The sequence below is a fragment of the Meles meles genome, chromosome 18 (genome assembly GCF_922984935.1).
Source record: "Meles meles chromosome 18, mMelMel3.1 paternal haplotype, whole genome shotgun sequence".
NCBI classification, from domain to species: domain Eukaryota; kingdom Metazoa; phylum Chordata; class Mammalia; order Carnivora; family Mustelidae; genus Meles; species Meles meles.
Window position 1 is genome coordinate 62,692,268 of NC_060083.1, and position 23,067 is coordinate 62,715,334.

Consider the following 23,067-nt stretch of genomic DNA (forward strand, 5'->3'; position numbering starts at 1 on the left):
GCAGTGCGTGGGGGGAAAGTGGGGCAGGGGGGACAGCAGTGGGGGCAGTGGTGTGGAGGGGGACAGCGATGCATGGGGGGACAGTGGGGGGGGACAGCGGTGGTGGGGGCGGTGCATGGGGGCAGCGGTGGAGCCCCACCTCCCCCCAACCTGGAGGCCACCCTCGGGACTCACTTGTCCTCATAGCCACCATCCTCCTGGTCTCTCTGTCACCCTTCCTACCCAGCAACCTGCCACGTGTCACAGCTTGTCTCCCTGAACATGGCCTGGTGCTTGTACCCGCCCCTCCCATGTGGGCCCACTGGCCTTCTCCGACTTTCCTCCTTTCTCGTGTCCCGCCAGGGAGGCTCAGAAGGCACCTGCCGCGTGCCTCCTGGCGGTCGGAGGGGTTGCTGGAGTGTAATCTGTGAAGAGGTGAACTAAATGTTTCACGTTTCTCCCACGACAAGCTCAAAGTTGCCTTTTCCTTCAGCGTTGCGGCTGCTGCTTCCCGGGCTGTGTGCCCAAGCCCGGGCAGGAGGCAGGGGGTGGCTCCTGGCCTCTAGTAGTGTGCGCGCGGTCCGGCCCGGCCACCTGCGGGAGTCCAGTCCCTGTGTGACGCAGTCGGGGGTTGGATAAGCAAGTGACATGGTGGAATTCGCTGGTGTCTGGTTCCTCCCACGTGTCCCTTTGTGTGCCCGGAAGTCATTTGTGCTCACTCATGCTGCCGACGCTCCCCGGCTGGCTTTCCTAAGAAAGAGAAAAGGGAAGAGAAGCCACTGTGTCCATTATTTGGGCAGACTCTTCCTTTCCTGTCTCACCTGGGCCCCTCCCCGGGGACCCTGTGTCTGGGTTTCTCTCCCCCCCCGGCCGGCCGACAGTCGGGTTTGCTTCATGAATCTGGAAGCTGCCGGGAGTGAGAAGCCCCCGCCCCCGCCCGTATGCCCAGCGTCCCGGGCACTGTTGTATTTCCTGCTAAATGCCCCCTCAGCGTGACTCTCTCTCTCCTTTCTCTGCAGGTTTTGCATGCAGAAATGCGTGAGCCTGGTGCCCGGGGTCACACTGGATTTAATAGAAAAGTAAGTCAGATTTTCCAGCCGCACGGCTTCTGGGGCTGAGGGGGGTTCTTTGAGCGCTGTTGGTTCCAGCGGCCCTTGGGTACGCGTGGGGATGTCTCCCCTGCGTGTGGGTGTGTGCTCCTGCTCTCCGCTGAAGGCCGTGCTGGGACGGCTGTGCTGTTGGCCAGCGTGGGACACGGCTCCGTGTGCGGCCGTATGAAAGGAACAGAATAAAAGCCGGGTACGTTTGAACGTTGACAAATACTTCTCACACTCAGTCAAAGCAGAAACCTACAGCTGCACACCAAGGTCACTTTTGCTCCTCGACTGCTGTGGCTGGCTCATCTCTCCCAGCCCCCCGCTTCTGTTCTGCAAGCCCCCCAACCCTGGTCCGTGTTCCGCCTCAGGGCGCACGCCACGGTCCTGTCCGGCAGTGCCCTTTGTGGACTGTGGTCGTGCGGCCTCTCTGCGTGCTTCCAGGTGGACAGGCGGCCCGGCTGCCTCCTGTTGTGGACCTCCCTGGGTCCGAGCTACTCTGTGGCTCCCGACTTGACCTGCGTTGCGGGTGTGCCTGTGCGTGAGACTCACCTGGACTCTTCCCGGTTCATCGGGTAGTTGTTCATAAACCCTCCGCCCTGGACACCGCTTCCTCCGCGGCTAACATCCAGGATAATAGTTCTCCAAGTCTTGATACACGATATCGTGGGTGAGAACAGCTAAGGCCTGAGTTTAATTAAATCAGGTAGGCAAAGCAAATAGGCTTCTGGGTTTCCCTCCTGGAAAACTACCTGCCTGTGTGTCAGAGAGCTAGAGAAGAAGGTTACATCTAAGCGTCCACAGGCACGAGGGGACGGGTCCTTCCGGGGACCGCGTGCTCTGTAGTGGCTCCGCTGGGCTGGCACAGGACAGCCGCCCGGTGTGCTGTTAGTGGGAAGAGCCGACGAGACCAGTACACACGGGATTTTTACACCGCACGTGGCTCCGTGTGCGGGAGTACGGGTAGAACAGGCACGAAACGGTGCGTCCGTCTTCACTCTGAGTGGGAGAGCACAGGGGGAGGAGCTCTGTTAACTGACTTGGGTTTGTTTCCATCTTTTAAATCTTTCTTCGAGAATATACACACATGGGATGCCTGTAAAATAAAGAATCCAGAGACTCTAACCAGGGCGCCTGCAGACACTTCACCGAGTGTCCGTCCTCGGTGCAAGTTGTGAGTCAGTGTCCAAGGAGATCGTGGGACTGGTCTGCTTGACTTCAGGGAGCTTCCGTTCACCAGTGGGGCAGGTCATGGTGGCTGGACGGCAGTGCCTCCCCCACCAGGCAGGGCGTGAACCCAGCTGCCACCCCCGGGTCTGCGTGCTGCCCTGTCGCGTCCGGTACCCCCTCGCGGTGTGGACGCTCCCACCCGAACTGCTCGTGCTCACTCAGCCACGCGGAAACAGCAGCACCGCGTGCTCCAAGTCCTCCAGAGGAAAAGGAGCAATTAAAGATCCATAAATGAGAAGTATGTGTTTTCTCAGTCGTGTAGTTAAGCCTCCTGATCATGCTAGAGACGAGCCTGGCGTTCAGTTGGGCTGCGCTTCCCAGCGGGTCTTCGAACCCGCAGCAGGGCCGGTGGGATGACCGGCCTCCAGGGACCGCGGCAGGACAGCCAGCCCCTCCCGGCACCCTCTCAGATGTAAAATGTGCGCCGCGGCTTGACACCCGGCGCACGACCCACAACAGAACAAATTGCGAAGTTGGACTTCATCAAAATTTAAAATGTTTACTCTCCGAAAGACACGGCTCAGACAGCGAGGAGACAAGCCGCACGCTTGGGGAGGATATTTGCAAACCACACAGCCGACTCAGGACCTGTGCCCAGAGTATATAAAGATACCACAGAGCAGAAATAAGAAAAAAAAAATTCAAAATTGGGAAAAGACCCGAAGAGATACTTTCCCAAAGAGAATCTAGGAATGGCCAGTCGGCCCCGGAAAGATGCTCCAGATCACTAGCCACGAGGGAAACGCCAAGTGAACCACAACAGGAAACCACGACACGCGCGAGGAGGGTCGATGAAACAGGCGGCGAGGGTGCGGGGTGACTGCCGCTCCCATGGCCCTGCTGCCTGGGCAGGCGGGACGGCCACGCGGCAGGAGGCCGGCACCAGGGGGCCACCATCCCACTCCCGCACATTCGTCCCACAGGAAGGAAACCGGGCACCTAAGAACCCGTGCAAGACCATTTGTGTGGCTTCATTCATCGTCACCTGAAACGGGAGAAACCAGGGTGGCTGGATAAGCAGAATGCGCCTCGTGCAGTGGGACACAGCCCGTGGGACGTGGGGACCTTTGATGCACGAGTACACGGGTGGCCCCAGAAGCACCATGTGGAGTGACGGCTGGCAGCGCCAGGGCGACACCCGGTCTGATTGCATTCACGTGACCTTCTGGAGAGGACAGCGCTGTCGGGTCAGAGACAGGATGGCAGGGATAGCGCGGGGAAGTGTGTTCACTCTTCTGGTTGTGGGCATGGCCACGCAGAGCCGCATGTGCTAAAATCGGGCACCGCACACCCAGAAAGGCCAGTTTACTATATGACGATGCAGAAAACAAAATTAACACGTAACGTGGGGAAGTGAGGCGCTGTGTAAGGGAGTCCGGGGCAGAATGGCTCCGGGAAGGCGCTGCAGGAGCGGCCCGGCCGGAGAAGCTGGGGCAGAAGGACACTGAGGCCAGGACGCGGCTGGTCTGTGCGAGGCGCCTCTTGTTCCGTGGGAAGCAGCTTCACCGTCCTCACGAGGACTGGTTGAGGAGGATTGTGAAACAGAAGGAAGCGCCCTCGTATGTGAAGACGTCAGTGTTATCAAGCGTGATTCTCCTGGCTCCCGTCTACGTCCCGCTCTCAGTGCCCAGCCCGCTCCCCCACCCCCGTCCCCTTCCTGCCTTGTGTGGGGCAGCATGAGGGTTAGAAGGCTAAAGCTCATCTGGATTTTGGAGGAAGACTGGGGAGGAGAACGGCCTCACACGCTGAACCCGTTCACGGATGCCGGATGCCGCTACGCGACTCAGAGAATTCCGTGTCCACAGTCCACCTCTGCAGCAGAGAAGAGGTGATCCTGATTTGGGGGGGTCTGCATTTTAGGCGCGCAGTGTCCAGATTAATTGGGATGGGCTGCGGTGCGCCCAAATGAGCCCCACTTCTCCCTGAGGACACTGGGGACGGAGTTTCATCTGGGGCTGTGGCAGGGATGGAAGAGGGTACGAGCCGGTCGTGTAGGAGCCTCAGGTCTCCTGCAGGAACTGTCTGGGGTGCGTTCACTTGGGTCTGAGTCCTTCTCTGGATGCGAGTCACCGAGCCCAGCAGAGACAACGCCCACCAGCCCGCCGGGTCCCAGACGGCGCCTGGCTGCTCTCCCTTGTCACTCGACAAGGACGGGGCGACGTTGACTGTGAGGGTTGGGTTCCCGGGGTTGTGCCAGGACAAATTCCAAACTCTAGAGTTACAAAACACCAGGACAAAGTCGGGTGTGACGCTCAGATCTGTTTCTGAGGAAATGCAAGTCTGTTTTCTGATTTTATTTATTGATTGATTGATTTGAGAAAGAGCCTGGGCGGGGACCGGGGCAGAGGGGGAAACAGACTCCTTGGTGAGCAGAGAATCCAACGCGGGGCTCCACCCCGGCACCTGGGATCAAGGCCTGAGCCCAAGGCAGACGCTTCACGGACGGAGCCCCCGGCGCCCGAGGTCCCTCCATTTACAGGAACACGTTAACCCATTTCATGTTTAGAGTCCCGTGTGGTACCTGCAGCCAGTAAGAAGCACTTTCGAGAAGCAGACTCAGGTGTGCAGTTGGCCGGCGAGGCGGGAGCGTGGCGCGTCTGTGTTTGACGGAGCCGCCCCGGCCGCCATGGCATCTCCATTCAGAGAACATCCCTGGAACGAGCGTCTCATTGGATTCTTCTCACCCTGGGCAGCTGCATCAGCGGCTGTCCGGCTCCCACTCTCGGGGGCCGTCCCCATCCCCCCCCACCCTGCGGCTTGGAGCCCTGCCCGTGCCGCTGACTCTCGGCAGTGCTGACCCGCGTGTCCGCGAAGACACATCACACCCGTGGTTGTCCTGTCCTGTGTCTGAGAACCGAGCAGATGGTGTGACGTGTGCGGTACGGTGGACGGTTCGTGCCCCGGCCACCGGCGACCAAGGCCTGACTGCCCTCCCCTCCTGCGTGGGCCACACACTCGCGCGCCCACCGCTGGCAGACACGTCTGGTGTCCGTTAGCCATTCACACTTTCACACACCCTCCCTCTGCATGGGGCCCACGCGTCGTGGGTGCTCGGTCTGGAACTCACCTGCGAGGTGCGAGCGTCTCGTGGAGGCCCCAGTGGTGCTTCCGTGGCAGGTTTGCCCGCGCCCCAACCCCCTGAGGCTTCAGGATGGGGAGTGACGTTATCTGCAGTCCCACAGCTAAAAACCCACAGTCCAGACTCAGGCCGGGTTCTGTGTTGTGTTTTAATTCAAGTACAAGGTGAAATCCTTTCATCAGGATATGAGAGAGTGCAGGGGACGGAACCCAGGGTGTGGAGGGGGACAGGCGATGAGCGTTGCTGAGTGTGGCCCAACCCGGGGCTGCCTCTCCCACCGAGCCCGGCGGGTCTAGCCGTGCAGACCTAGACCTAGTGCGAGGGGCACTGTGGGCCTCTGGCTGGGGTGATTGTTCCAGAAGTCCCAGCCCAGCTTCCCACGTGCAGTCCCCATCAGCCCCGCTGTGGCCGGAGGCCAGCTGTGCCTTGTGCAAAGGGCCAGGGCCTCTGCCTGAGGACGAGGGTCTGCGCACCACATTTCAGGGCAGAGTCGTCACTGGTGTGCCGTGGGGGAGAGGCGTCAGCTCCCCAACAGGAGCCCAGAGAGGGGTCTCTGAAAGCAAGGCCTACGCCCATGTTCCTTCATCCAGGCTCCAAGCACGCAGATAGCACATACCCAGAGCCGTAGCTGATTGGTCAAAAGCCTTTGCATTTCGGGATTTGGAGTCATGTTTTTCCAAACGTTCTTCAAGTGGAGTCGCGAGCGGTTAGTTGAGCGCTCCGGTGGGGGCAGCTCAGTGTTGACTCCCCATCCGGATTCTGGGCGGGGGCGGGGGGTCGATGCCCGTCCCTGGCCTCAGGTCCTGCTCTGGGAGCTATGTCCCACCCCCAGACTGTCTTAGGAGCGGGGGGCTTCCAAGTAGCGTCCTGCGGCTCTCGTCCACGCTAGCGTTCCCCTTTGGCACCACATGACCCAGCAAGGTGGGGACGTAGGCATCGTCCCTCCTGGCCTGTGCCTCGGATGGGACCATAAGCACTTTAGGATTTTTTAATTCATAAGTAGCTTATGTTTAGAGAAACTGCAGAATATTTCAAAGTATATACGTTGTTAATAGTTCGGGAGATTTTCATAAACCAGTTGCACAGTGTTGCCGAAGCTGGTGCGGTGGTTGCCAGGTGAGACTTGGCAGAGCTGGGTAGTGGCTGGGTGGCGCTCCCGTGTGTCCCCGCTTCCGGTGACCGGCCCTCGTCTCTGAGAGCCACGGAGTCCGGGGTCTGAGGGTCACGTCTGCATTAAAGCCAGCAGAGCGCATCCCTGTCCCCGTCTCTCCCGTGTGGGGGGGTGTGGCCGCTGCCCGCCACGCTGTGGGGCTGTTCACGTGGACACTCGGTGCAGCTCACTGGGGGTGTGGTCATGGGTCCAGGTTACTTGGCGAAATAACTTATTTTTCATTTCACTTACGGGACCGGGTGGGAACCGGCTCTCTGGCTCGGCTCCTTGGCCCTGCGTCCTGTGCTCTCCAGCAGTTCGTGCTGGGCTGTGGAGAGCCGGGGGGGGAGGGAGGCCCCCCATCCCCCCGTCAAGGATGCGCGGGAGGCAGCATGTGTGCCCCCCACAGGGTGTGAGCCACGTGGCCGTGGCCGTGGCACACGTCGTGGTCTCCTGGGCGGACACTACCATGTGGTCAGCCAGCTGGAGCTCAACATTACCGATGTTGCTCGCTTCTCAAGGATTCCGAGCTCTTCTTTTCGCCTCTGGTTTTTCTCTCATTTCTCTTTGACACATGATAGCACTGTCACCTCTGAGTGTGACGGTGACTCTGGTCACCACAGCCATCTGATGGGAGGGACAAGTCATAATGCAGAGACGAGATGGAGAACACAGGCCTGGCTTATTGGGTTGTGTTTCCTTAATTTATTGACCGGAAAAAATAGGATGACATCCATTTCTGCCCCCGCTTCCCTCCCAGGGCCTTTGCTCGGTGTTGAAGGGTGGTCCTGGTACAGGTCTGGCGTGTGGCCACGCTCGGTGTACGTGGACTGGGTCAGCAGGCACAGGTCCCGCTGTCCCCGGAAGCTGTCCTTCCTCTGTGTGAGCTCCGAGCGAGCTGAGGGCTCCGGGGCTGATGAGCCACCCTGCCCTGTGGCTGGACAGCGGTGACTCCATGTCCCAGGAGCCGGGGACAGCCTCAGGGCCCAGAGTGGCAGGTGTGGGGGCTGGAGGGGCACCATGCCTCGCTGCGGAGACCGGCCTTTCCCGCCACCGTCTATGCAGGGGGCCAGCGCCTGCCCTGGCTGCTGCCAGTCAGAAACCCCGCCTGAAGGAGTCGTGGTCTCTTCGCCATCACCGGAGACGCTGGTGGAAAGGTTTCATACTTGAAATTGCGGTGTGGTAATTCGGTAATAAATGTGGTTTCTTTCCAGCAGCCGCCACCGTGCGACCGCTCAGCACAGACTTCCCCAGGATAGTGCCTTAACCCCTTCCCAGCCTCTGCCACCTTTGTCAGATGCACGAAACACGTGATGTTCGCAGTCTCCACACAAGACCGGAGAGAAGACACAGGCGGTGTGTGGGTTTTGTAATTCCTTAGCAGTCTTTAAAGCTGGGGACGGAATTTGTTTTCTAATTAAGCTGCTGCGTCGGGAAGTAAATTAGAGTGAACCTTCTCTGAGCACCCCCCATTTCTAATTATCTCCACGAACCCAGCAGCCTGATGAATAAACATGTTGCCGCCGTGGCGCGTGTTTATATTCCGAGTCCTCGGAGAGAGTGGCAGTGAGATCCGTGTTTGGAAATTAAGGGACATTTTTCAGCCCTGAAACAAAGTAATGAAACGCTTAAACAGCACTAGAAATATTAGGGCGCTCAGGAAGCGCTGGGCATCAGGGGGCCGGGAGCCTCTTGTACAAGGCTGTTCGTTAGCATTCTGATCACTGCAGGCGCGGAGTGTACCGAAAATTATTCATAATTAACATCTATTGTGTCAACAGCATATTTTAAGGAGCTAACAGCCCCGTGTCTGGGATAAAGTGAACGGCGGTGCCCTGCTCCCTCCACGGCATGCGGCAGGGCCCCCGCCTAGCCTGGGACGGCAGGCTGAAGCCGAAGCTTGCATCTGGGGCTTGGTTTTACCTTGAATCTGTGAGCATTTGGCCAACTTAGCAGCAGTCTGCATGTGTCAGAGCCCCGGTCCCAGCCGTGCCCTGGGGGCCGGGGAGGAGAGCGTAGGAGGACATGAGCTGTAGCTTGCGAACACAAGGTAACCCACAGTCCTTCTGGTTGAGAATCGGGATGAAGAATGGCCGGGAATGTATCTTGAGCATCCGCTGCGTCCCAGGAGCTGCATTAAGGGCTCCCTGTGCATAAACTCACGCGGTCCTCGCTGGAACCCTCTGAAGGAGACGCTGTCAGTGTCCACACTCGAACGATGGGGGAACTGAGGCACGGGACGGGCAGGTCGTTTGCCCCACGTCTCACCGCAGGGGTGAGTGGGAGCAGGGCTTTGCCAGGCAGGCTCCCTGAAGCCCGTGTGCTGACCCGCGCCACCACCCCAGCCCACAGTGTGCGCTGCAGGGATGCAGACCTGCGTCCTCCGAGGGTCTGCAGGGACCTGCGGCCACCCACGCCTGCCTGCGGGCCCAGTAGCTGTGATTAGCATTTACCCCGCTGGGAGGTCGGCGTCGTACACGTGTTACGTTTGAAAGGAAAGCTAACAAGATACCAGCCTTCATTCAAAAAGTACCTTTCTCTCCAACATAAATATATCGTATCAGCCGGTTGAAGGTGAACAATCAGTAAGTCATGAGCGCCTGCCAGTCACGGAGAGGATGAGTGATGACTCACGGAAGCTAATTTAGAGATGAAGTGGGAAAGCACACCCGGGGGGCTGCACGGCGGAGAGATGTGAGCAAGGGGCGGACCGACCAGCTGCAGACCTGGTGCCCACGGGAGCTGTGTGAGTCAGCGGCGCCCCGGAGGGAGGGCCAGGGGTGCTGGGACCCCGAGTGTGACACACACTCCGTCACCGCCTCCCTTTGGGTCATAATCGGCCTGACGGGGGCCAGGCCCTGAGCCAAGGCTAGGCAGCAAACGGGGGCGCCCGCGGACCACGCACAGGGCTTCCATTACCTTCACGGTGGCGCCAGTGTCCCGGCCTTTGTCATCCAGACAAAACAGCGTCCGGCCAACTTCCTGCCTTCACCACCTGGCGCCCCGGTGCCCTCGGTGTCCTAACAAAAACCTGCTTCTGCCAGCCTCTGATGGACGCCTGCGAGCCAGATCGGGGGATGCTGCGCCGGCGGCTCGCGCTCACCGAGGGCAGGTGCGGTGCAAGGGAGGCCCGGTGACGACACGCAGCGCGAGGACAAGGCCGCAGGGGCTTCTGCACAGCGCGCCCACCGGTGCCTCAGGCCATTTCCTTGCAGGTCCCCACGGGCACACGCCGCTCCTGTGTTCTCCTGCTCCACCTCTCAGCCTTGCTTCAGAGCCGGCCCCCGGAGGCCTGGCGCAGGGACAGCACCTTGCTCTTGCCTCGCGGCCGCTGGCCCTGCACCATCACACCAAGTGGAGGCACGTTAGTGCTAAGCAGCTCTCCCGGAGGTGCGCCCCTGACACAGGGCTGGGGACCCGGTGGCCATTCACGTCCACACGGCCAGCCCACGTGGGGTTGGGGAGGCAAAACCCGCCCCCATGGCTTGTGGTGCCCAGCCCTGCGAGAGGCCCTGGTGGGGATTAGCCACTCTGGTCCGCACCGTTGTCTGGGAAGTCGGGCCCAGGCACTAAGGGGACATAGACTTGCCCAGAGTCACTCGGAGTACAGACCCCATGTTGTCCCTGACTCCGCAGGCCATTACCCATGGACGTACAGCAACATGGTGCGGAAGTTTTCAGAAATGCAGATAAACAATAATGACACTATTACTTGAAGGATGGAGAGAACTTGAGGGTTTGCTCACGAACCCAGTACCAGGACATAGAAGGGTTTTGACAGGCTGAGCCGCTAGGGGCTAACAGTCAGAATTCCGTGTACGAACCGCAGCTTGGTCCTAAGAAATTGTGTGTACAAGTATGGGGTGGGGGAGATTCGATAGAACACTAGCCCCATGGAAAAAGTTGGGGTTGTAGGAAACAGCTTGAGTCAACTCTTCCAAATGACTGTTCCCAAACCAGACCAATTCTGGAGGAGGGAGGAGACGGCCCCTCTCTCCACCTGATGGGGACATGCAAGATACAGGTTGGTGCCTTGGGTGAGGAGCACCTTAAGGGACCGGGAGGTTTAGCCTGGAGGGAGGAAGACACTGGATGACGTGGTACCTGTTTTCACATCACTGAAGAGTCACGGAATTGCCGATGACTCACACATTTCTGCAGGGCCCGGGTGCTGGCGCCAGGGCCATCGGCGGAAGCTTTAGAGACAGCGGTCTTAGTGCAGTGAGGCAGCCCTCGGGGTTCCCTGGAACCAGGCACTGGCAAGCAGGGCGCACACCAGGCCAGGGCGGGCTGGGCCGCAGGCTGTGTTGCTGGTTCCTCCCGCCCAAGCAGCACAGATCACTGAAACAGCAGGAGAAATGAAAAATCACAAACTTTCCAGGTGGGAAAAAATTCACGGATTTATTAGGGGAACTAAAGGAAAGGGGGGAAGAACTCTACATGTACTGGAAACTAGGACTTCAGTGAAGACACACAACAGCAGACCGTCTTCCCCCTCCCCACCTGTTTATGGAGTCAGTGCAGAAAGCATGACATTCCAGAAAGAGACTGAAATGTACCCAGTGGTCTTGTAGCAGCATTTATGTGTTCAGTTCACACTTTTGGGGGTGGTGGTTTCTGTATTTTTTCAACAGCTTATACGTAAATTTATAATTTACGTACCCACCTAAGTGTTCCGTGGTTCCTGGTGGGTCTTCCAGCCTGTGCCACCGTTGCCAAAGTCCCATGGTAACTGGCGTCTGTCCACCGTTAGTCCCATTCCCATCCCAGCCCCAGGAAACCGCGAGTCGTCCTCTCCCTGTGAATTTGTCCTTTCCGGACATTTCATAGAAATGGGATCACGCTGTATGGTCATCTGCGTCCAGCTTTTCGTTTCATTTTTACTTCGCGTGGTGGTGTCAGAGTCCCTTCACATCGTGGCTCGCGTCAGTGTTGGTCCGTCGTCCTGTTGCGTGGCGCCCCACATCACTGATCTGTCCGTCCGCGTTGCCTGTCATTCATGGACTCGGGGAGGAGAGTTGCTGTGAACACCCACGCACCAGGCTTTGCGTGCACGCACGTTTTCGTGTCTCCTGGGTAGACACCGGGAGCAGCGGTGCTGAGGCAGATGGTACGTTTATGTTTAACTCCTAGGAAGTTGCCAGTATCTTCCAGAGCGGTGCCATTTACGTTCTGTTTCTCCGTGTCCTCGCCACGTCCGTCCTCATCAGCCCATGACTGTCACCGTTGTAGGCGTGGCAGGGTCTCTCTATGGTCGTGACGGGGGTGTCACTGAGGGCTCACTGGGGCAGGCGTCTTCTCACATGCCCACTTGCCGCTGTGTGTCTCCCGCAGTATCGCGGCCGTTAGTCTCCTACCTGTGGGGGTGGGGGATGTCGTCCCAGTGAGCTGGGAGAGTCCCTGTGTACTACGGAGGTTGGTTCCTCTCAGATATGTGACGCAGATGTTCCCCTGAGGCCACCTATAAGTCGCAGACGTGGAAGAGCGTTACAGGTAACCTAGAGTGCTCCTGAAATTGTCCCGTTTTTATATTAATCTTGGGAGTTTGGTTTCCTGGGGGCGGTTCCAGCATTTTGGGTTTAATTTATTTTAAAATATGTGTTGGGGGGGATTGTAATAATTAAGTAGGAGCATCTCTATTTCCTGGGCCCTGGCTGTGTTCCGGGTTCTGGGCTAACTTTGTTAGGTGTGAATTCATTGCACTTCTCTGGGTCCCCTGGAGTTTGGCAGGACCCCTGAGGTGACTGGGTCTCGGGGAGGTTAGGTGATGTGCCCGGAGCCACACAGCCGCACGTGACAGCACCTGAGGGAGTCACACCCAGGTCCGTCCAGTCCCGTCCCCTGATCTCCGTGCCGCGCGTAGCACTGAAGAATCTCTTGGTGTCCGGCAGGTTCGTGTGCGGATGTTTCAGAGGCAGGAAAGGTAAGTTCTGAGTGGGGACATACGAAGAATGGTCTTATGAGGGAGGGGACCTGAGTTTTATATGTCAAGGTGTCTGGTCTCCAAGGACAGGTTAGATGTGGACGAGAACTGAGGTGCTGTGGGGTGGAATGAGCGACCGGTCAGCTCAGCCAGGGCACTGGGGACCCGGGCATCAGAGGAACTGGAGCGCACATCTGCTCGGTGTGCCTGCGCAGGGAAACCTTGGAGGAGAGCTAGCCTAGAAGATCAAGAGCAAATATGCCCCGATTGTATTTGGAAACTGCTGCTTTTGTGATATTTTGATAAATTCACAGGAAGAGAGAGAATTTAGACAAGGCTACCAGTAGTCCTGCTCAGCACAAGCTTGCAGTGACCTTGGCATTTTGGTCCCTACATAGACCGGAGAGATTCTGATCAGCTGAGAAACCACCAGGGGAGGCTGGTGGCGGTGTCTGTTAAGCAGCAGAAGTATTACATCCGCTTTACCGCTGAGGGCGTGAGGTTGGCCCCTCCACCCCACAGTCACCCACCTGCCTCTCTTCCCACCTTCTTGAGACCAAAAAGAGGTCACTGAGGGTGCCTTAGCATGTTCCAGAAGAGACATCTGGAGAGACAACCAGATAGTAGCTGAGTGTCTCACGGGGGTAGCGCTCCCCAGATTCATCTGGATCAGAGAGATGTGCTCCCTGGGGTTGGTCTGGATCAGGGGGATGTGCTCCCTGGGACTCATCTGGATTCTGTGCCCTCGTTTTATTTTTAAAGACTTTATTTATTTATTTATTTGAGAGAGTGCTCAGGGGGAGCGTCAGGACAGGGGGAAGAGCACAGGGAGAAACAGACTTCCCACTGAGCAGGGAGCCCCACATGGGTCTTGATCCCAGGATCCTGGGATCATGTCCTGAGCCAAAGGCACACATTTCACTGACTGAGCCAGCCAGAGCCCCCTGCCCCTTCCCCTAATTTTAGAAGCTGACTTCCCCAAGCGTGACAGGATTTTTAGCAGCTTCTCAGAGAATTCTGCTTGGCCACTGGTCTGGCACGGCTCCCATAACTCTAGCTCTCAGGAAAGGGCCTGTCGGACGATCAATCTTGACACTAGGATGTCCAGAGAAAATCAGCTTTTTCAGAAATGCTTCAAAAATGAACTTAGACTCAGATTTATTTCTTAAGAGTTTTGGAACCTGCACTGTTTAATAAAAACCATCTGTTTTCATTGTGTCGCAAACATGTTGAATAAGCAAATGGGACACCGCTCCTTGGCTCTGTTCGATCCCGTGTCTCCCTTTGATTTTCGTCTGCAGCCTCCAGGGGGACGCACGTTGCCGGCTGCTCTAGGGATGGGCAGCAGTTTATCACTCTGGAATAAATTCAGTAAAAGGTAGCTTATCTCCAGTGTCTTATTAGCTCCTGCTCACCACTGAGCTGTGGAAATCGTCTCTCCTTTTCCTCCAGAATTTTAATTCTGTAATTTAAAATTCCAGAATTTTAATTTCCTCCAGAATTTTAATTTAATTTTTCTTCAATGCCATTTGCTTCCCAAGATTAGCAGGTTTCTAATCTGTCGAGCTGTTAAGTGCAGGGTGAAAGGGACTGAGTAGAAGCCTTGCATGCGTAAACTGTTCGATTTAGAGACTCGGTACAGTTTTAAAAATCATTAGAGAACAAGCTGGCTCTGTGGGTTTAAAAAAAAAGAAAACCACCAGTCAGCTATTTACGGGTAGAATTGTGTGATTTTCTTATCTCTGACCTCCCTGGGGAGCAGTGTTCACCATCAGCGTTTTGATAACCCTGAGCTGATAGCCTCCTGGGGAAATTGACAAGAGTTTCCTTCAAGTCCATATTTTTAAATTGCAGGTCATGTTTTGTTAGTGAAATCATGAAATCAGTTTGGTGGGCCACAGCCACCGTTAAAAAAGAAAGAAAAGATAACATTGTTTCCCCAGAAACACAAGTGTTATTTGCTTCGATTGTAAATGAATATTGAATGTGTATGTTTACCTGTGGTTGTAGGTGTGTGTATTAGATCGCTGCAGAAAATGCATTTCTTGCTGGGAGTGGTCTCACAGTCTGAAAGCCTCTACTGTTTACTGGGACCTGGACACACTGAACCTTAATTGTCCACTTCGGGTCATCCTCAGTGCTGCTGAGATCATGATCCCTCTGTGTCGGCAGTCCCAAATCCCTGTTCTGCCATTTCCCGACACCCTACTAGGCTTTCCTATGAGCCATCCCATTGCTGGAGAAGTTGCTGGTATGTTTACCTCAACTTCCTCCTTTCATTCAGAAACGGAGTTTGATAGTTTATTGCCATTTTACTTTAAATTAAAAGCCCATTCCCCCGTCGACTACACGCTTTGCCCTTCAGCGCTACAGAAAGATAAATTAGCCATAACCGATCCCCCCTCCTGGGGAACGGATGGAATCTGAGAAATGTCAGTCTTTGCCTTGGATAACGTCCGCGTCGCAGCATAGTCATGTGGCTGCCTTTCCGTTACTGTGGCGAGGATGTGTGTTTTCATCCTCTCTGTACTTACGCAGGTGTTCTAATATATATGTTTCCAAATCTGTATTTAAGGTGCATCTCTTTTTAGCAGGACATGGCTTTCTCCTGGTTTTAGATTTAGACTGAAAGTCACTGACTTTAACTGAAGTATCTAGTCTTTTTATAGTTAGTGTAATAATTGGCATACTTGGGTTGAAATCTGTTCACTTTCTTATTTTCCCCTATTTCTTTTTTTCCATCTTGCTTTCTCCTCCTCCGCTCCCCTCTTTTGGGTTGATTTAGCAATTTTACTCCTTTCTCCCCCTCTGTCGGCTTGTCAACTCTGTGTTCCTTTCCTACACACAAATGGCTACTCCCAGCAGTGGCCAACTTCCGTTTCTGTCTGGGCCCAGATAATACAATGGCTGTCCTGTATTCTTTTTTTTTTTCCTCAAGATTTTATTTATTTATTTGACAGACAGAGATCACAAGTAGGCAGAGACGCAGGCAGGGAGTGGGGAAGCAGACTCCCTGCTGAGCAGAGGACCCGACGCGGGCCTCGACCCCGGGACCCTAAGATCATGACCTGAGCCAAAGGCAGAGGCTTAACCCGCTGAGCCCCCCAGGCACCCTCTGTCGTGTGTTGTTCACGTCAGCTTTGAAATCATAAAGACCATCATTAGCTCCTGGGCCAGACAAAAAAACAAACCAAAACCACGGGCGGCTGGCTGGATTTGGCCCTCAGACCATAGTCTTGGTGACCCCTGGCTTATTAAACTCAAATCTAAGTTAGTACTTTTATGACTGCCCAGGCGATGTGAGGACCTGAGCACAGAGTCACAGCGTTGACTCGTTCCCTGACTCGTATACAATTATTGTCACGTATTTTCATGTTCCGTGTGTCACCGCCATAAACGTCGCTGATGTTCTGTCGTTAACTCTCGCTGATGCTTACGTCTTTGATGGCCTCCGCTCCTTCCTGCATCTCAGCCTGAGATTGTTTCTCTTTACCGCAAGAACTCCCTCTACTGCCAGTTTGGAAAAATTTCTGTCTTTGTTGTTTGAAAATGCCATAATTTCCCCGTCATTTGATTTTTCATTTTAAAATGATCATTGTTGAAATGCAGCTTGCATTCTGTACAGGTTGGTGAGTTTTGGCAGCTCTACCCGCCCGTGGAACCAGCTTCTGTCAAAGCGTAGCCCACAGTTCCTCTCGTGCCTTGTCCGGAGAATCCCCCCCGCAGCTCCCAAGCCCAGGCAACCGCTCATCTGCTTTTGCTTATCGCACCTCAGAGTTGTCTTTTCTCGAGCTTCGTGTACGTGGAAAATTACAACGGGTTCTTGTGTGTCTGGTTCTTCCCTCTCGGCACAGTGCCTTGAGACTTACAGGCCAGGTGCGCCCGCCGTTCCCTCCGTTTACCATAAGCCGCACTCCCCCGTGTGTGCCGCAGCCCTCCTACCCGCCCGCCGGTGCACAGCGGCTCTCTCCAGTCTGGTCGCGGCGATGAGCTGACCTGCTGCAGAGGTGCTCGTCCTTGTGTCTAAGCATTTCGTTTCCCCAGTGTGCATTCGCAGGGGTCGGAGGGCTGGTCATCTGGCAGGTGTGCGTGAAGCTTTATCAGAAACTTCTCAGCTGTTTCCACGGCGGTCGGCCAGGTGACATTCCCTCCCATAACATGTGAGTGTACCAGGCGCTCGGCGCTCCGTCAACCCTGCGTTCCTGGTGGATGGGTAGTGCTGTTTCCTGTCTGTTTTGTCTTTGAAGGTTTTCTCGCTTTGAGAGACAGAGCACAAGCAGGGGGAGAGGCAGAGGGAGAAGCAGCCTCCCCACCAAGCAGGGACCTCCCCCTTCGACATGGGGCTCGCTCCCAGGACCCTGAGATCCTAACCCGAGCTGAAGGCAGAGGCTTCACCGACTGAGCCCCCAGGGGCCCCTGTCCTGTGGCTTTGATTGGCATTTGCCTAATGATGATGCTGAGCAGCTTTTCACGTGCTGTTGGCCGTTAATTTATATTCTTCAACAAAGCGTACATTCACGTTTCTTGCCAATGTTTCAGTGGTGCTGTTTGCCTTCGAGAGCCTTTGTGTATGTCGCAGGAGTCATTGTCAGCTCTGTCTGGTCAGTCTGGCTTGTGTCTTCACTTTCACAGCAGTGTTCTGGGAGCAGAGCCATTTCATTTTGATAACATCTGATTTAATACGTTTTTCTTTCACGAATCACTTTCAGTGTTGCGCCTAAGAAAGCTTTGCCTGCCAGGATTGTGACGATTTTCTCCTATTTTTGCTACGACTTTGACCGTTTTAACTTTTATGTTTACGTTTATGGTCCCTCTCAAGTTCATTTTTGCACGTGGTGTGTGGTGAGGGTCAAGGTTCCCGTTTTCCGCGTGGGTGTCCGGTTCTTCCAGCAGCGCCGTAGGAAGACGGGCTCCTCCCCGTCAAAGCAGCGCCCGGGACAGGAGGCTGTGGGCCATGATTGTGCCGCTCTTTTGCCCTGTGCTGCCTCGGTGGTCTTTAGGCCGGTACCGCGCCATCTGGATCTGTTGATTTATTATAAATCCTCCCTTTTGGATTTTGGCAGCTTGATTTTTGTTGTTTTTTCTGGGCATTCTTTGTATTTGTCCTGCTTTATGACTATAGCATTTCTTGAGACTGAGTGCTATGGACTGAATTCTGATTCCCCCCAAATTCCTGTACTGAAGCCCTAACTCCCAGCATGGCAGTATGTGGACTTGGGCCCGTGGGAGATGAGGTCATGATGGGATCGGTGCTCTGGGACCAGAGGAAGAGACAACGGCGCGCTGTCTCCCTGCCATATTGACGACACAGCAAGAAGGCCGCAGGCTGTAAGCCGGGAAGAGGGTCCTCACCAGGTCAGCCCACGCCGGGTCCGGATCGTGGACGACAGTCTTCGGAGCCGCGTGAGAGTGAATTTTGGTTGGCTCAGCAGACGGTCTGGTGTTTTGTTGAGCAGCTCCCACAGACCGGGACGTGGTCCCTCAGCATCGTTCATCCGCTGCAGGAAATTCTCCTCCAAGATTGCTTCCTCCCATTCCCCTGTTCTCTCCTTTTGGGACTCCAACAGGTGATTTTAGATCTTTTCCTTACATCCCCTGTGTTTCTTCTGTCCCAGCCGTCCATCTCTTTGTGCCTGATTCTGAGTATTTTTTCTGGTCCATCTTTCATTCCTGTCTTCCCTGTTGTCTCCTCGTCTCCTCAGCCCGTCTACTGAGGGACTAACATGATGTTCTCATGTTCCTGAAGTTCTGGAATTGCCAGGCTTGACGTTACAGTTTCTGGTTCTCTGCCAAGCCTTCCTTTGTCCTTTAATTTCTTGAACAAACTCGGTAAAATGGGACGTTTGCGTCTGATGTCGCCGCTGCACGAATCCTCTGCCCGTCTCCTTCCCTTAGTAGTTGTTTTTGTGGGTTTCAAGCACCAGTTCAGTTTCGCAGTATGTGTCTGGTCCTTCTGGTCGAGCGCTGCCAACTGGAAGTGGAAGGTGCGGAGTTCGGACGCGTCAGGCTGCGGGGCACGGGGTTCGGACACATTGGGCTGCGGGGCGCGGGATCTAGACGCGTTGGGCTACGAGGTCTGGGTTACTTCAAGTTCATCCTTGGGGCCCCAGCTCAGCGCCTCGGGGATTCTGCCAGCGCTCTGCCTCCTCTTGGCCACCAACCCCCACGTCTGCGCTCCCGCCCCACGGGCACCGCGCTCAGCTCGGTGGCCTGCCCCTCCCTCTGCACAGCTTTGGGATGCCAGACGCCTCAGAGAGAGAGGCAGCCCCAGATGCCGGTTGACACCTCGGGGTCCCTCTCCGGTCTTGGCCCCACAATCCCCCACAGGCTTGCAGGTCTTCCGTTGCCTTCAGGAAGCCCGCCCGCCGCACCTGCGCAGCCTTGCTAGTGCTCAGCGGGGGTGTGAGTCACCTAACCTGCCACTGCCCGCAAGGGAGCTCGTTAGGCCCGAGCCCAAGGCAGGGAATGGAGCCACACACCCCAGGGTTTGCAGATGTGCGCTGGGGCCTGGCTGACTCCGCTGTTTGGGCAGCACCGCATGGCCGTGCGGCTGACCCTCCGAGTCTGCGTGGAGACCGGCCGCTCTGCATCCAGGCCTTCTGTGTTTCCACAAGCGAGGTTCACTTCCCAGCCAGGCTTCCGTCCCGCTTCCCATCGCTGTCCTTCCCTTCCCATCCCTTCCCATCCGCGCGGATGCCGTCCTGCAGCCCAGGGGAAAGATCCTGCCGGCAGAACAGCAGATGCGCGGATTGGTCTCAGGGATCATGCGCGAAACCACGGGCTTTGTGCACACGAGTGGGTCACTTGGCATCTGCAAATGGCTAGCGCAAATGGCACTTTATGAAGAAATCAGATGACCTTAGAGAGTTGAATTGGACCCAGTTCCAAGTACGGAGAGTCTGGAGAAGAGTATTGTAGACGTGTGGCATGATCCGGTTCAGGAGGGAGTAGGCGTGCAGAAACCTCACGCGTGCCGTCCGGAGTGGGTCCAGCCTCCGCTGCACGGGGCGCTTTGTCCCCGCTCAGCTGCGCTTTTGTAACGGTTGAGGCTGAGTACGTGTGGGCCTTGTACATGTGTGACTTTGTTTCCCACAAGCCCTCGGTGACTGAGGAAAGCCTCGTGCACAGGACACACACTCTCGGGGCCTCCCCTCCCGCCGCCCCGCTGGCCGGGAGCCACTGCTTTGTGGGTGCGCCTCTTGTCCCCAAATACCCCGCCGCAGGGTGCCGGCCGGGTATTTCGAAAAGAAGCTGCTGGGCTCCCGGCCCCGCGTTCTAGTCGTGGAGCATTTCTACACAACAGATCCCTCGTGGGAAAATGATCCAGCCCAAGGCTCTCTACGCCGCCGTGCTCGTGAGGCTGTTTAGAGCAGACAACATAGAGGTTCAGCCTTTATTTTAGTTGAATGTGAGATGGTGCAAATTTATAAGGTAACACAGTTTATAATCTCTCGCTGTAGCCTTCCTCTTACTAGAGAAGAAGAAAGTTTGATTTTTCCTCATTACGCAAGTAGCCTGTGTTCAGCACAGATCTGCCATCAGACACAGAGAGGCGAGGAGAGCGTCAATCATTTAAAAAATCCACCACACTGACTCCCTCATGCTACGACTCTGGTGCGCATTTGCCCTTCCAAGCCTTTTTTCTCAGTGTTTTTGTGGGTGTTTTTAACAAAAATGTAGCAGCCCTGTGCGTTCAGAATACTTGATTCTGTGTGTGAAGAGAGGACGGTCAGCAGGATGGGTCCAGTGGTTCTTAAATGAAGGAATTCGGGATGATGTGTGTTATCTTCATATCACCTGAGTATTTTTAGTGAGTCTGCATCATTTTATCAGAAACCATGGTTTTTCACTTTACATCTTATTTACACGGAGCTTGCGATCGCACAGGAGGGATCATTCCTTCGCTCATCAAATATGGATGGAGCACCTGTTAGACGTCAGCGGCTGGTGCTGAGCCCTGGGTAAGACGGTGAAGCCGCGCTCCCACGGCTTCTGCCCAGTTGTGGACAGGCTGGTGGCGCGTCCATGTCTGGTAGAGGCCTCTGCGGGGTTCCGTGGGAGTCTCTGCAGCAGCCCTCAGGCCAGCAGGCCCCTAGGACAGGAGGAGCCCCCAGGGATGCTGTATGGGAGCAGGCCAACTAGAGGACTGCTCGGGGCTCCCAAAGCCAAGAGAGAAGGGAGGGAGTGGTCTGCACGGGTGTGGGGGCTCATGGACCATTTGAAAACAGCAAGTTCCACGTGGCTGGAATGTGGCATATTTAGTGAAAGAGAAAGCTCGGGGGAAACAGAAAGTACCCAAGAAGCACAAATCACACCAGACACAACATCTCCCACGGGCCTCTGTGCGGGCTGGGGAACGCAGGTTTGGGGCGGTAATGGGGGGGGGGCAGGGAAAGAAGCCGACCCTGGCTTCTTCACGGCGCAGACCAGCCCCATGCTGACTGTGGAGCACGGGTCACCCTGCGGAGGCACCGCGGACTTGGGGGAGGCCACGCCGCAGCTGGGAGACCCCGTCCTGAAAGCTGCGATGGGCCTGGGTGCCCAGTGCCACCCTCCTCCCTGCCTACAGCCAGGCCGTCCGGAGGGGGCGGGGTGGCTCCGTGTCAGCCGCACAACCCGTGAGGACCTCAGAGAGCTGTGGTGCAAAGAGGGGGTGACCTGGCTCACATCTGTGGGCTGCTAGGGCCATGCCGAGCACTCGCACGTGGCCGAATGCTGCAGGCAGATGGTCTGTATCAAGGAAAACTGTGACCTGGTTCCGGCAGCGACGAGCGTGCGTGTAGCAACGGCGACTCGGTCAGAGGAACAGAGGGGACTGGCCGGCGGAGTGCCAGAGGACGTGAACAGACATGCAGGGCATCGCCCAGGTCCAGCTGAAGGGCTGCCGTGGGCAAGAATGTCTTTGTGGACAGTGAGGTTGGAGCTTTGCTTGTAAAGACGGAGCCGGAAGCAGCTCGAGGAGGGCAGGGAGGCCACCCCACGCGGGCTGCGGAGCGCCCTGAGCAGGCGGGAGGAAGCGGCGTTGGGTCAGCAGCGAGGCGACCGACCTGCCCGGAGGGACGGGGAGAAGCGACGGGAGCTCGCTCCAGAGTTTCCTGTGTCACGGCAGGCGATGATCCCTGGTTTGAAGCCACGTGGGAAACGTTCCACTTGACTTCCCTGGCGGTAGTTTGGCCCTTGCTCCCCTGCAGCCTCACAGAGGCCGTCTCGGGGGGCCTGGGCAGCAGGAGGCCGGGGAGCAGCCGGCCCCACTCACGCAGCCCGAGGAGCTCTGCTTAAGGAGAGGTGGCTGCCCCGTGGCCGGAAACCGTGCAGCAGCAGCAGAGACGCTGGCAGGGTGTTGGCCACGGGGATGCGGAGGGCCATTACCCCACATGGTGTGAGCCAAGGCAGAGGGGCCTGGGTCCAGAAAGTCGCTTGGCAGCAAAGGCAGATGGAAGCCAGAAACGGGAGCTGTCCCAGCTTGGGGGCTGGAGAACGGGTGAGCCGTGTCTCTGAGACTTCGAGCTTTGGTGGAAGAGAAGCCATGAGCCTCTGAGGTGGGGGCGAGATCCGGGGAGCGACGGGGTCGTGATGGCAGGGAGCTGTGAAGATAGGTGAGCGAGGTTAGGGAAGGAGGCAGACGGACAGACACCAGGACCGGGACAGGCTGCCCATGGTGATTGGTAGGTTTTGTGGGTTGAGGATTCTTGTATTTTCTTGTTTCCTGTGGACAACAGAAGGGCCCTGCAGGTGTTGGGCAGAGACAGCTCGGAATGGAGACCGAGAGACTGGGGAGGACAGGGCGAGCGGGGAAGGGCCACCGTGCGGGCGGCGTGCTCACCCCCTCCGCAGGACAGTGCAGAGTTGTGCACTTCCCTCGTCCTTGGGGCCATCAGGACAGCCTGAGAACACAGCCTGTGCCGTATCTGGCGGGTCGGGCTGGCTGGAAGATGATGGCCGGGTTGGAGCTGGCCGTGTCGTGTCAGAGGCTAAGTCACACGTATCCCGTGTGGGGCCAGTTGCACAGATGGTGGACGGTAGGAAGACTGGTGTCGGAGAGGGAGAACATGGTCCCAGAAGGAGGGCACAGTCTGACATTCCAGAGGCCTCACACTTCCAGGCCTCCTAAAAATTGGGGTGTGGATACCAAGGTACAGTTACCATATACCAGGCTGGGGGCTGGGGGTTGCTGGTGATGACCTGGGTATGCCGATCGCAGAGCATCGTTTCTGGCAAGAATCGGAAAGCTGCACGTGAGCCCAGCTGTTGGGGGACGTGGATGCTGGTGACTGCAGGGGTGCAGGGAGGGCCATGCACTCTGCAGGGCTGCGGCTGCTGTGTCTCCCTCGGAAGAGCCGTCCGTCTTATTTTCATCCCTGCTTTGCACATAAGGTCAGGCTCCGTGACCCAGAGCCGGGAAGTTGCCAGGAGTTCCCCGGACACAGCACAGCCTGGACTGGAGGCTTTTCTCATCTCCCAGTTCAGTGATCTGTTTGTAAACTGTGGCTTTTTATGCTTTTCTTACAACAGTTAGTCCTTGATTAATTAACGCTATGGATTTCAGTTTTAAAAGAACCACCGTGATGATTAACAAGACTCTTTGGGGGGATGAGATGTGATCCTGGGTCTG

The 23,067-nt window shown here is 56.4% G+C and overlaps 1 protein-coding gene across 2 annotated transcripts in view; it reads left to right on the plus strand.

Moving 5' to 3' along the window:
- RPTOR (regulatory associated protein of MTOR complex 1) overlaps positions 1 to 23,067 on the plus strand; it is a 307,922-nt gene that overhangs the window by 180,756 nt on the left and 104,099 nt on the right. For both annotated transcript variants that reach the window (XM_045984016.1, XM_045984017.1), the window contains exon 7: positions 999 to 1,058. In XM_045984016.1, coding sequence (XP_045839972.1) covers positions 999 to 1,058 — 60 coding nt within the window. The remainder of the gene's footprint in view (positions 1 to 998; positions 1,059 to 23,067) is intronic.